The 14293-nt window shown below is 45.4% G+C and overlaps 1 protein-coding gene across 2 annotated transcripts in view; it reads left to right on the top strand.

Moving 5' to 3' along the window:
* Nucleotides 1-14293, top strand: part of ADAM9 (ADAM metallopeptidase domain 9) — a 32348-nt gene that overhangs the window by 5067 nt on the left and 12988 nt on the right. For both annotated transcript variants that reach the window (XM_042801473.1, XM_042801472.1), the window contains exons 2-9: nucleotides 4535-4632; nucleotides 6025-6089; nucleotides 7202-7280; nucleotides 9196-9272; nucleotides 10008-10197; nucleotides 10995-11060; nucleotides 11507-11578; nucleotides 12403-12572. In XM_042801473.1, the coding sequence (XP_042657407.1) occupies nucleotides 4535-4632; nucleotides 6025-6089; nucleotides 7202-7280; nucleotides 9196-9272; nucleotides 10008-10197; nucleotides 10995-11060; nucleotides 11507-11578; nucleotides 12403-12572 (817 nt within the window). The remainder of the gene's footprint in view (nucleotides 1-4534; nucleotides 4633-6024; nucleotides 6090-7201; nucleotides 7281-9195; nucleotides 9273-10007; nucleotides 10198-10994; nucleotides 11061-11506; nucleotides 11579-12402; nucleotides 12573-14293) is intronic.

Genomic DNA, 14293 nt, shown 5'->3' on the forward strand with positions numbered 1-14293 from the left:
AGTCTCCATGAATCTGGTCTTCCTTGGTGTAGGAAGGGTGGTTTTTTTGCATGTTGCTTCTCAGCATCTGTTTGCAGCCCGAACTGCTGAGCTGGTCACATGCTGATGAACTCGTTGTTATGAAATCAGCGTGGTTTTATGAAATTCTCTTGTTTTGTGGTGTAGTAGGCTACAGTCTAAACTTTCCTGGTGTTTTTTTGTGTGTTGTTGTTTTTTTTTTTTTTTTTCTTCCATTGAAGAGTGTATCTTTAACCTCACTTTAGTAGTCTTAGAGAAGAGTTACAGTAAAAGGGTGATAACTGGGGTGGACTGTTCAGTGTGGGTGGATGTAGCCGTGTGCTGTGTTTCTGTAACTGAGCCAATGATCTGCAGGAATGTGAAGACAGGAGATGCAGCTTGACTTTTGCTGAATATAGATCATACCTGTTGGGGAGTGAATAATACCCTAACAGCTTACCTTGGTGTCTGGAGAGCCGTAACGGCTATGACACGTTTCAGTGGTTTTCAAGCTCCCGCATGCCATGGAACACGCACGAAATTCCTACTCTGGATTTGGGGCGGGGAGGGGAAGATGATTCACATCTTCCTGGTTGCCTGCAATGACTGGTAATTAAAGTCATTCTTTAATGAGACAAGATAAATATAGTGGATGCAATTGTTTTCTTCTCCTTGGGAATACAATCTCTGCTAGTGTTACGCCCAAGAATGAGTGATAAGAAGCATATTCTGAGTGGTGACGTGTAGTGCAACTCAGACAGCAGCCTTGGCCAGTGGCAGGAAGCACCTGAGTACAAGAAGTCCTGTAAGTTACTGAAAAATTTATTGCAAACTACTGTGCTTGAGAACCATGCTTATTATATTGCAATAAAGTTTCTCAAAATGGGGTGGAGGAAAAACTGCAAAAAAATAGCCTATCTTGGGAAAACAGAATATAAATATCTTCAAACATCTTATGTGGAAAACAGCTGAGGATCTGGGTTGGATTTTTGCTGTCACTTCTGCCTTTCCTTAACTGCTGTGAATGAAACCACCTTTACTCTGTGCTGAAATGTGTGGATGAATTCTCATGGATAATAACTGTCTTGACTGGAGGGTAGCATCTTAATAACGCTGTGGTTGCAGGAACCTATCTGTTAATGCTTTTGCAGCATGCAGGGACCTACCGTTTATCTTGTCCTTGCTGGAGTTTTTCGCCTTGTGCTAATTAGGTCAGGCTGGATATGTTTTTCTTCCCGGAGTGGGATAAGGTCTGAATGTGTCAGTCAGTAGGAGTGTTGGGTGCTTGGTGGGACTTGAGGTGGCCCATGTATTACTGGATTCGGGACATAGCTCTCAAGATTTCTGTTTCTCCGTAGGAAGAAGGCCTGACCCTAGTAACTAGCCTTTTCACAAGGAAGATTTAGGATCAGGGTTGCCTCTTGTGTGTTCTGATTTCTGCTTCGTTGCACTTGTCCCTTTCATTGGATTTTTGATTAACTAGCCTGGTGCTCTCTTTGAAGGTCGCTAGCGATGCGTGCAATGTTGCGTGGGCAGTCAGGATGGCAGTAGGCTCTTTATAAAGTGAGGGTCAATGCCGCGGAGGTACCTGCCGGAATGGATGAGGCAGTGTGCTGCGCTTTCAGCCACTGCAGAGAGGTTTTGTCCCGGTGAGAATCCCACAGAACAAACTCTTCTGTACGTCAGTGGGCTTCTTGTCAATTGGATCTGTACTGAAACATGGGGAGAGAAAGGATGTTTTTGCCAGAAGAGGAAAGAGAACTGAAAGTTAAAGGGAAAGCTATTTGCACTCAGTTTGAACTTTTAATGTGAAGGCTGCTTTTCTTTTCAGTTCCACTAGAAAGCAAGGTGGTGCTTTCCTACCCTTATGTTTTAGCTTGTTGTAATAGGAAGTACTTTGTTAATCAAGACAAGCACGCCCTCCTCCTCCTCTGATGAATTGTGCCCACAAGGAAGGGAAGAATCAGGCGTTGTACCTGAAATCACCTCCCAATGTGAGGGAGGGAAGGAGAGCAGAATGTCGGGGGAGAACTGTCGGAGTATTCAGAGAATTGAAAATTATACCCTTTTAGTGCTGTTTCTCTAAGAGAAAGCCTCTCAGAGCTGCACTCTTCCCAGAAATCCCTCCCAGTTTTGCTAGCTTTGTATGATGATTCACTCCTTTGTCTTCTGCTTCCAAGCTGCTTTTTAGGGAGGCATGCTGCTTTCTGAGTGCTGTGAAGATTAACCATGCCCTGCTGTTTCTGTAGTGTGTGTCCTAAAAGAGTCTCCAGAACTCTGGCCAGATGTCGTAGTGTCACATCCCCCACTAATAAAGGCATTTCTGGGTGGCAGTCTGGAAGTGAGAAGTGCAGACCAGTGACGTGCAAGAGCTCGGGACCGGATATGAGTGAAATGTGTGGTTGGAAATGGCAAATGTAGAGAAGTGATTTGCTGGAGTATGTACTTTTGGTGGTTCACCCCAGGGAAGGAAGCAGCCCTTCCCTCCCCTGTTTTCAGGCCAAGGAGGTACTGACACTGTACTTTCTGTAGCCTGTGAGCATAAGGGCTATTTTCAGGAAGTTTATCTCTGCTTTCTCAATACATTTTTTTCCAGTAATCACTGTTATTAATGAAGCTTCTGCAGCAGTATGTGTACTGTGTTATTTGTTATATGTACTGAGAAACAACATTGCTCTGCCTATGGTTGTCTGACAAAAATACTGTATTACAAAGAGGTGCACTGCAGTGCATCTGTGTTCTGCAAATGGATGCAAGGGCGCACTGTAACGGGCTAGAAGTTGAAAGCAATCTAACTGCTTTTGCTTTCTCTCCGGGGCTGTCGGTGGAAAGTCTGCAGAAGGGGATGTGTTTCTCACTTGGGCAGGCACTTACCAGGGTGCCCGTTTGGAATGATGACCCGGGGTGGTGTTCGTGGTGTTGAGGTCACGCGGCAGCTCGTGCTGGGGACGGGAAGAGAGGCTGCAAAACCATCTGCAGGAGCCTGAATGCTACTGCAGCTTGGCAGTGCTGGCTCAGGGAGGCTTTTGGGGAACCCCTGACATTTAAGGCCTGCGCGGGGGCTCCTGCCCATTTCCCAAATGATGGAGCAGGCCTCCCGGGGAGGTGTTGAGCACACAGTGCCTTCGTGCGACTTGCGAAACCATGGCCGCCTTCGGGGTTGTAGTGTGAGTTCTGGCATGCTCAGAGTGCCTGGTTTTTAAAGGAATGCAGTATCTCGGTCCCGCTTGAAGATTTTGTGGAGGATCTCAGAAACTAAACACCCCCTCACCACCCCCCAGGCTTGGCAATTCTTTCTGGAGATAAATGGTGACAAGGAGGATAACTGCTCCCTTCCCCCTACCTTTGGGTCGGGAAGCTCAGGCTCCTCCGATGAGCTCACTGATTCCATTCCTGTGAGCTACTGAGGCTGTTGCTCTTAGTCCTGCCTGGAGTCCTGGGCGACCAACCTCCCAGTTCCCAGGAGAGCAGCTCCCAAGCCAGGCACAGGCAGACAGCGGCCGTTGATGAGGGAAATAATTTACATGTGCAATTTATTATTGTTTACACAGTTGTTATAGAACAGTTGCTTGCAAAAACTGATGCCTTGTAAAGAAAACTTGGACCGTAGACTTTGGTTCAGAGGATCTGTCTGATGTTGCATATGCAAATAATTTACAAAGCGATCTGCAAAAGGCTGCTTTGTTGCATGTGTTTGTTTCACCTCACTTGTTTTTATAAGGTCCTTAAGAGCTGTCTAAGAACACAATGAGTGGTGCTGGCCTTGTGTCAGAGGTTTGGCTGTGGTGTGCAGGGCGAGGGCGTAAGGCTGGGCTGGGCTGGGCTGGCTTCGTGCCGCCGTGCCATTAGGAAGTGCAGGAACTGCTGGAGCCCCTGGGAGCCGATCGGGAGAGGCTGCGTGGTCGAGCTGGTGCGGTTCTGCAGCTCTGCATGCAGGACACCTGGGCTTGACGCTCTTTCTGTGCGTCCTTGAGCAAGTTCTTTCTCTGCTGACCTGGTTTGTTAAATGCCTTGACTCCTGCTGATGAAAAGCGATGGTGTACGAGATAGATGCTTGTAACACAGTAATTGGAATGTGAAGCTTCCAGTTTGAAACCGTCTGGAAAACTTGGTGTCTTCTCTGCTGTTTGTGTGTTGTCTTCTCTGGCCTTTCACAAGGTGATCCAGGTGTGCTTTGCTCTATGCTCTCCTGTGTGCAGTGGGGCCTTTGGCTTTTTCTGTTTGGGTTACAGCTCTCTAAAGGTGTGTGTTGCCTTGGCAATGTGGTGCTGTGTTGTTTCATTAAAGTAGAGCTTGTAAGTGTGTGATAAGGACTGGTGCCAGTCCAGTGTCAGATGGATCTGCCCCGTGCAGTGCCGCACACCCACGCTGAGCAGCCCAGTTCCAGGGGCCTGTGATAAACTGGAGACCTACACTAGAATCGCAGGCTGCCCCCTTCCTACTGAAGGGGCTTTTCATGAAATAGCATCCTTTTCCTTGTGCTTTATCCTCCTGATTGCTTTGTTTCTTTAGCCAGTGTTTCTGTTCTGCTTTCTAGGTTTCCAGCAGGTTTCTCTGTTGTCTTCCTATGAAGTTATAATCCCACAGAGGTTAGGAAGAGAACGGCGAGAGGCTTCCAATGTCTCCTCAGTACAGGTACTGGACAGTCTTAAAAACGCCTTCAGTTTAGTACCTACTTCCTAATGAGGTCCAACCCAAACTGACCTGAAATTCTCACAAAACTCTATCAGACTCATCTAGCAGCAAAGAAGGTATTCTATCTAGCATTGCCTTTAGCTGTGTTTACGATAAATACCTCCCTGCTCCAGAGGTTGCAAGTTGCTGCAATGGATTTTTGATCTGGGTGTAAAAGTTGCATAAAGAGAGTTAAGCACTGGAATGGATTTTGAAGAGGTGGTGGAATCGTTATCTTGGGAGATGCTCAAAATCTGACTGGAGGAGGCCCTGAGGAGCCTGGGCTGACTCTGTAGCTGGCCCTGCTTTGAGCAGGGGTCAGATTAGACAACTTCCAGTGGTACTTTCCAGCCTATATTATTCTGCTGTAGCCATGTAACTAAAGACTGCACACTTCAAAGTACTTGGATTAGACCGTTTTCAGTCACAAATCTTATAAATATTGACAGAATTTAATATTAATGAAAATGCCTTGCAGTTTATTGCAGTCATTGACTAGTACTCCTGCTGTGATGTTTAATATGTAGTGGTCAAGCAATTCAGCTTATCCATTTAGTATTTAAGGACCCTAGTTGCTGTGTGTAGCACTTGGCTAACGCAAGGCTGTGGAGGTACTGCCTCACTGAACATTCAGTAATAAAACTGTATTGTCCTTTTCCAGCTGTAACTAAGAGTTTTCTGTGGAAGTCTTAGAACCAAGGAATAAGAAAACCACAAAGCTATTTTGAAATAGCTTCCTTCGTGTGACTTTTCCCCAGTTACACAGGAAAGGATGCCAGGTTCCAGAGGTAGGGACGATTATAAAATAGGTTTCGGGCTCACCCACCTGTGGTTATTCCTGGTCTGGTGCAACTAGCAAGATTTCAGAAGGCAAGTTTATTAGCTCAGTATCTGGCAATTTCAGTGTGTGCACATGGCAGTCATTTTGTCTGCTGGATGTCAGGGAACTGGAGCCAATGCTGACAGCTCTGGTCAGCTTCTCGTTGCGAAGCCTCGGGGGCTCTGCAGTCGGCTCGGGGCACCAGGAACGGCTGCTCCCCTGAGCAGGGAGCCAGCAAGGAGCGTGTTGGGAGAGGCAGCTCAGATCGACAGACTTCTGCATCCCTCGAGGAGACGGCTTAAATTTTGTTGGTATCTGCTGCATCTCCAGCAGCGTCTTTGCTGCTAGAGCTGTCTCTGAAAAGGCTGAGCATACAGACTAGTCCCAGGTTACAGAAGGTGACAGTAGTGATTCAAACGCCATAGCTGTGGTAGTAATGGACCTTGCAGAGACTGCCTCCTGCCAAACTCTTGTTGAGCTCAAAGAATGAGTAAAATTAACATAAATAAAATGTAACGTTTCTTTATATTTAGGACAAGGTGTCATACGCTATTGAGATAGAGGGAAAAGAACACACGATTCATCTAGAAAAGAACAAGTAAGTGATTAATTTCTTTAGATTATTAAATTCCATATATTGTGTCCAAATAATGAGCTGGCAGGTAACATGTGAGCTCTGATTCTTGAGGTCCTTTGTGAGCAGTGAAGTTACACGCTAGCTCTGCAAAATATGCAGAGAAAGGTGGTGAAAGTGGATTGAGTCACAGAGTCTTGGCTATCAGCCAGAAATTTGGTTGAACTCCTGCAACCCTGGTGATCCCCGTTCAGTGAAGGAAGCAGTAGTTTGCTCGAAGGGGATCTGGGGAATTGCTGAAATGACTCTCTTCATTCACATCTAAAAATAAACAAACTGAACTATATTTCAAGTAAATATTTTCACTTTTTTCTGAGTTTTGTTTATTGTTTCAGGGATGTTTTTCCTGTCTCAGGAGTGCGGAAATACTAGTAAATGAGGAAGCTGACTTTATATCCAAGGTCTTAATACCCATACCTTACAGACAATATAGATGTTGTCTGTCTTGTGTTTAATTTTTAAAAGGCTACTTGCAGCAACGTAAAGTTAACATTTATCAGGCTATTTCTACTTAAATCTGCCCTCATAATAGTCAAAAAAAGACAGAACTATTTAAATGTACAGGCCCCCGGGGATCTCTAGCTGCCACTCTCCAAGCCCCTGACCCTCAGAAACTTGGGAATTCAGCTATGCTGCATCAAGGGATTTGCCAGTGTGGGTCAGCAGTCTTAATCGTGGGAGACTTTCCCAATTCATTTCCTTCCAGAACTGGGGAAGGGAAGTCATATGCAGCAGACTGAGTGCTGTGATTTTTTTTTTTTACTTTTTTTTTATTTTTAATTCTGCATGAAAGCAAGATTTTAGCACGATGTAATGGGTTTTGATGCTTGTTTTACTCATCTGGGGTGAGGTGGTTGATTTGATTTCATTAATGGTTCCGTCATTCTGGCATCTTGGATTTTGCTGTGGAAATGCACATTTTTTTTGTTAATTTTGGGGGTGGGGGGCATGTGTTGCTTTTGAATTTTTCCTTATTTAATTCCCGTTTATGTGTTTGTGACGCTTTTGATTAAGATCATCTTACTGCCCTACTATAGAATGAAATTCCACTTGTATTCCTTTCTCTTTCCTTACAGAGAACTATTGCCCAAAGATTTCACAGTTTATACCTATAATAAGGAGGGAAAGTTGCAATCTGAATATCCAGATGTCCAGGTAGGATTTCTTTTGTTTTTATACCCTTACTGAAGGTGATTTGAACACTGAGCCTCTACAGGATGAGGGAGTTGTGTTACAAAATGAGAGCTGTGTTTTCTGCTGGGCCACCTTCTAATCCCATGCCCGTGCTGTTCTCTTCCTGGCGAGAAGCCTGGATTCTGGCTGAGGCTCTAGCCTGGAGCTTGTAATAGGCGCTTATTTTCTTATGAGGAGGTGATTGCTGTCTAATTAAAAGCTTCTCTTCTATGAAAAGGAAATGTTGTTCTCAGCTGTCAGGTGACTCGTTATCTGAGGGCAGTGCTGTCCTTGTCAGGCAGCACAGTGCAGGGATCGCTTCTGGACGCAGGCCTTGCTTCTCGCGGGGACCAGAGCCCGCGGGGCAGGACTGGGGGGCCCTAGTGACGGAGTGTATGGCTTTCACCTTTACACACAATGGTCTTCCAGATTAATCCACAAGTCAAACGAGTGGTCAGCTGCTGACCCATCTTTTCAGTTGTGCCAGGCGGTCTGTTAGTGAGTCTAAGAATTTTTGAGGGTTGACAGGCTGTCCACTAGTCCAGAAATTTGGGAACTACTACAAAGGATGGATGAGATCAAGTCTGGAGGACCTTTGAGAAAGATCTTATCTGTGCAGCATTGGAGTTATTCCACTGAAAAAGCGGTTGCAGCCACCTTCCTCTGTACAAGCAGGCTGCCTGATATGTTGCCTTTGAAAATTTAACTGCTTCATTGGAATAAGAATAAAAAGCAGCTTGTGCGATACAAAAAGCATGAGAGTATTTCTGTTGGCTTCACTCTTCTTATGTATCAGTGTTGTTCCTTTGAAAGGGTAGTGTTAGTCATATGGTTCACAGGATCTTGTTTTTGAAAACAGAGCATCTGAGTCAACTGAGTATTTACTGCCTAGTTAAGTGATGGACAAAGAGGAGAAATGCTTTTTCTGCACCAGACCATGGAAATGAGAGTGTCCCTGAAGGATTAGCACATACCTTCAGTGCTTTCTGCATTTGTTGCTGAAACAACAGGTGACCTAATCTGCCCGGTCCCTAGGATAACGTTCAGAAGTGCACCTCCCAGAGGAAACGGAGTGCCCCCTTGTCTAGTTTCCACAATGTGTATGTACCGAGGACAAAACAGAAGTATTCTGTCTCGTCAGGGCTGGTGAAGGATGTACTGTGCAACCAGCAAGTTGTGGCCACACAGTGCCTGTTGGCGAGGGTAGCTGGTGTTGGCCCTCTTCTTGCTGGGGAGAGGTTACATACAAGTCAAACATTCTGCAGGGCTGTTTGCTAGAAAACTGAATGGTGATTTGGCCCAAATCTGTAGGGAGGGGCTGGCTTTGAAATATTTGAGGCAGGGTGGAGGACAGAATTTAAGAGTAGGATGGGTTTCGGTCCAGTAAAGAAATCCAGTTGCCAGATAATGCTTCTGAGCCCTGCTTGGCTGGTATTGGTAGCACGGTGGCAGTGCCAGCGCTGAATCCAGCTTCAGGTAGAATGACTGAGTGGGATTTTAAACTGAAACCTGTAAGGAGTTGCTGTCCCCATCGAGTTTTGAAGAGCATCTGCTCTACAGAATAGGGAGATAGGGATCCAGTTGGAATCCTGTGCCCCTGGCATCTTGATCAGCTTCTGATATGTAAGCCCTTGTGGCACTAAGGCAGGTGAGGAAATTTTTAGATGCATGTTAGCAAAGGAATTGCTGTTACATTGTGGTAGAGCTAGAAGGGTGTTAGAAGCTGCAGACTGTAGATAAAAGGCATGTGGTAAATTTAACTTTGAATATGTTTTGCTCTCAAGTTGTAACTACTGCTGGTCAGTGGCAGGCGTAGCAATTACGTGAGCAGAGATGACCCTGGGCGTGCAGATCCGCATGGAATATGTGTGTAATGCTCCCTTGTTTTCCTGTGCAGGATCACTGCCATTATCAGGGATACGTGGAGGGGACCCTGGATTCTGTGGTCGCTGTCAGCACTTGCTCGGGGCTCAGGTAGCACAGCTCGTCTTTTGTGTCCCGGCTGTCACGTGAGTCTCGTGGCTCGCTGAACCTGAAACAAAACTCTTGCTCTGTTTTTAACTGCTGTTCAGCCAAGCGGGGATTCGTTGTCCAGGGCCAGGCTGCAATAGTGTATGCCTGTGTGCAGTCTTCCTGTGGTATCTTTTATTCATGTAGTTAACAGATATTTGAAATACAATTAAATAAGTTTCAGTTTGTTATCAAAGTACAGTAAGTTGTTCTTTGGCCCAAATTTTGGCTTATTTTCTAATTTGGATAGATGGTCACTACAAAGAATTGTACATAATGCAAAAATGGAAAGTCAGACACTAGTCTGCAGATTTTACAAAATTGGCCCTAAGGCTTATGCGCATCAAACTTGATCGGAAATTTTTTCCACTTTGGGCTAATTTCCATATCTTTTGGGACTCTGATTTTTTTGTAGTGCCATGTCAGATGCCAAAGTAGCAATAGTAATTGAACTAGAGCATTTTTGCTTAAGGCCTGTGACTTAATTTCTTACAAAAATGTTTAATTTTCTGTATTTGTGAAGGCCCTATCCAGTGAAAGACTGCTTTCAGGCTTGAAGTGAAGCATGCTGTTTTGCAAGGATTGAGATATAGACATGCCTTTAGTTATCAAAGGATAATTCTTCCTTTGTTTTACTGTCAAAATCTGGGTAACTGTCCTCTGTGCTTAATACAAGGATTTCTTACTACCATATTTTAGGGGTTTGGTGACAATAGGGAACATCACCTATGGAATTGAGCCCATGGATTCCTCTTCTGGCTCTAAACACATTTTATATCGATTGGATAATGTGAAGAAAGAGCCCACGGTGTGTGGAGTAACCACCGAAGACCATGAAAGGGAACACACAGAGGAAAATCACCATCCCACTATGACTCAGCTGCTGCGAGTAAGTACTCACTGTTTTCTCCACAGTCCCTTATAATGCGTTTTGTGAGTGTTCAGCTAAGAATATGGAAGCAGCTTATCAGATTTGCTGGGGTTTAAGACATACCTAAAGGTTTCTGATGCAGAAGGCTTTCTACACTGCTGAAAAATTCAGTTGCTTCAACAAAGCAGTTGCAATTTCCTTCTGTTTCTGCACGCAGCAGTGAGTCGAGTGGCTGGTTAGGTTGTTCATGGACAGAGCGTTTTGGGGTTTTTAAGGGCAGGAACGCTCCCCTCACTGGAGAGGCTCATTAACAAAGTATTGCATCAGAAGCCAGGAGAATATTGTGGTGTTTATTCCATTCTCCTAACCACCACAATAACAGTTTGGTGTGAAGGTCCCCCTTGTTGTTTAGAGACTGGCTATGCAAGCACAAGATTGCAGTAAAAGCAGGAATATGAAGAACATTGTGCTTAACTTCAAGGTTGTTGGCCTTTGCTTGTTTGTCTTTCTGCTCCTTAGTAAAAGTGTATGCTGTCTTTCCAAAGAAACCTCTGTGAAAAGTAAAAAGCTCCCTTACTTTTTGAAACATGGGAAATCTTTGTGCAGCTACACTGTAGTGTAAAACACCTACAGAGAACTTGCCCTTGCATTGGATTACACTTCTTGGGTTTGGCTTGTTTTTGTCTTGGCACAGTGTGCTTTGGGTGTGTCTCCCAAACCACTAGTTGTATCAAGTGAAATATGACAGTGTCATGATTTTTTTTATTTACACTTGAATTAATAAAATTGAAGTTGTCTAAAACTTTTTTCTGCAGAGAAAGAGGGCGGTCCTACATCAAACAAGATACGTGGAGCTGTTCATAGTTGTAGACAAAGAAAAGGTAGGGACTGTGTGTTGCTTTCCCTTCCTTCTCCCCAGGAGATGTCATGAAAAGCCTTCAGTCCTCGTTACTCCCGAATGGATTGTTGAAAGACACTGACACTTTAGCCAAGCTTATGCATATGTGCTAACCTAAAACTAAATGAACATGTTCTATGCAATACTCCTCAGGAAAAGAGGAAACTGTCAGACATGGAGGGTTTCTATCAGCAAGGAATCTAATAACGTAAGGAAATCACATGGCAAAAACTGCCTTTGCTGTTTTCTCTTGAATATTGAGCTGTTGAGCAATAGTAATGAAGATGCTGCTGCCTTGAGAAGCATCTTCTTGACAGGAGATTTGGAGCCTGGCAAAAATGTTTTTCATATTACTAGTCTTAAAATGTTTTATTCCATTTTTTAACTCTTGTCTTTATCTCTTTGTGACTAAGTTTCTTTGTCTTGCAGTTTGAAGATTTTGGGAAGAGCGAAACAGAAGTAAGAGAGCACATGGTGCAACTGGCAAACTTCCTTGACAGTGTAAGTTAAAGCTACACTGAGCATAAGTGGGAATGATGCTGTGTGCAGCAGTCCTGCAGCTCTCTTTGCTTGTGTAAACTTCTACCTTGGAGTCTGTTCTGCCACCACTTTGGCAAGAATGAAATAAAGGTTTTTATCAAGCCAGGAGCTCACCCTGTTCCCTCAGCCGTGTTGATGGCTGCACCATATGGCTGCACCATCTCGCACCTGCACGTTGTGCTGAAGGAGTTGCCAGGAGAGCAGGGCCTGTGAGGTGATGGCACTATTTACTGACAGGGGGCTTTGGTGAATGCATCACTGTGAGAGCTTTTCCATCTCTAAATTCACCTGCAATCATCATACTTGAGAACTGATTTAGGGAACTCTCCCAGCCTGCCCTATATACAGTGAGAGATGGGACAGAGTGTTGCAATTATTGCAATTCTTAAGTATTTGTCAAGGTTAGAGAAAAAGCGTATCTTTCAATTTGACTATTTCAGATGGTGCTGTTTGTTAGGATTGAGACTCCTTTTTATTTCTGTTTTGGATTTTCTCATTGATCCTGTAGCTAATGAAAGTCTGAATCACAGGGAAAATGCATTCTGGTAGCTTGAATTGTGTACTAACTTAAAACAAACAACAACAAAAAAACCACCAACAACAAAAACAAAACAAAACAAAAAAACCCAAACAAACAAAAAAACAAACAAACAAAAACAAAAAAACCCCAAACACAATGAATCCAAACAGAAAAAGTAGATTCTTGCAATAAGATACATAATGCCAAGTCACTTGTTCTTATCTGACGGTCTTCAGAAATATTTCTCCTTTTTTTTCCTCCCCAGATGTACATTATGTTGAACATCCGCGTTGTGCTGGTTGGTCTAGAGATTTGGAAGTATGAAAACATAATCAGCACAGACGGAGGTGCCGGTGATGTGCTGGCAAACTTTGTACAGTGGCGAGAGAAGAATCTTGTTTTGCGCCGGAGACATGACAGTGCCCAGTTTGTTCTGTGAGTTGCAGTTCCCTCCTTTTGACTCTTTAAGAAGCTTATTCTATTCCCATCTGCTCAGCTGTGCTCCAGTATCAAAAGTAGCTGTTGTATTTCAGCAGAGAACCCAGTGCAATCTGCTATAGTTTATGTAATTGTGAAAACATTCCAAGTCAACTTAAACATTAAGAAAGTTTCTGTGGTACTTGAATTCAGTGTCTTCTCTGACAGGTAATTGCTAAATAAATTTTTTTTTTTTTTTTCCTGCCCCACATGTCCTGCAGTGTTATATGTTGTATTGTATAAAGCTTCCATTCAGATAATCCTTTGTCAGGTTGTACACTGGTTAGACTTGTAATCTAGGGCTTTTTCTTCTTGAAATTGAGCATAAACCTGGTGCAGAGCGCTGCATTTTAATGGAGCCAAAGCTTTTTCTGCTGCTGGTATCCCGAAGCTAGCTACGTGGTTTGAGCTTTGACACGTGATGTTAATCTGTCCGTCCCTGCTGCCTTAAACTAGCACAGAGCTTCCTGAGCTGTCGTCTCTGCCCCCACTTCAGGACGCGTGCCCCGTGCGCTTCCCGCGCCCGCAGGTAGCGCGGTCCTGAGGGGGTCACTGCCCAAAGCAGAGCGAGGGCAGAGCAAGAGCACTGCTCAGCACGGGGGGCAGCCCAGTCTGCCCTTGTGCGAAGCAGGAGCTGGGAACCTCCTGCGAGACAGAACAGCACTGTCCAGGTGATGAGGGTGAAATGGCTGAAAAAATATTAATTTAAAACATTCTTATATATGAAGTAGAATGTGGCGTATTGTGCTATTGCACTTCAGCTCTAAGAATCTCAGAATCTTAGAGTCACAGCATGGTTTGGGTTGGAAGGGACCTTAAAGACCATCTAGTCCCAAACCTTCTGCCATGGGCAGGGACACCTTCCACCAGAGCAGGTCTCCCCAGAGCGGAGCAGAGGGGGAGAATCCCCCCCCGGCCCTGCTGCCCCCCCTGCTCTGGCTGCAGCCCAGGGCACGGGGGGGTTCTGGGCTGCCAGCGCACGGGGCTGCCTCACGGGCAGTTTTCCCCCCACCAACCCCCCTAGCCCCTCTCCTTGGGGCTGCTCTCCAGCCACTCCTCGAGGGCCCAGCCTGGGTTTGTGCTGGGGATTGCCCCGACCCCCGGGCAGGACCTTGCCCTTGGCCGTGTTGAACTCCATGAGGTTTGCCCGGGCCCCCCCTCTCCAGCCTGCCCAGGCCCCTCGGGGTGACATCCCTGCCCCCAGCGTGTCCCCCACCGCACAGCTCGGTGTCATCAGTCGCTGTGGGTGCACTCGCTCCCACTGTCCGTGTCCCAACAAAGATGTTAAACAGCACTGGTCCCAGTACCAAGGCCACTCATCACCGCTCTGAGCTGTCGACTGCAACTCTTTGAGTGACACCATCCAGCCAGTTCCTTATCCGCCAAGCGGTCCATCCCTCAAATCCATGTCTCTCTGGTTTAGAGACAAGGATGTCGTGCAGGACAGTGTCAGATGCTTTGCACACGTCCGGGTAGGTGACATCAGTTGCTCTTCCCTTATCCACCAGTGCTGTAACCCCGTTGTTCAAAGGCCACCAAATTTGTCAGGCACGATTTGCCCTTATTGAAACCCTGCTGGCTGTCACCAATCACCTCCTTATTTTCCATGTGCCCTAGCACAGTTTCCTGGAGGATCTTCATGATTTTGCCAGGCACAGAGGTGACACTGTCTGGCCTGT

The sequence above is a fragment of the Tyto alba genome, unplaced genomic scaffold (genome assembly GCF_018691265.1).
Source record: "Tyto alba isolate M040663 unplaced genomic scaffold, T.alba_DEE_v4.0 Super-Scaffold_34, whole genome shotgun sequence".
NCBI lineage: Eukaryota > Metazoa > Chordata > Aves > Strigiformes > Tytonidae > Tyto > Tyto alba.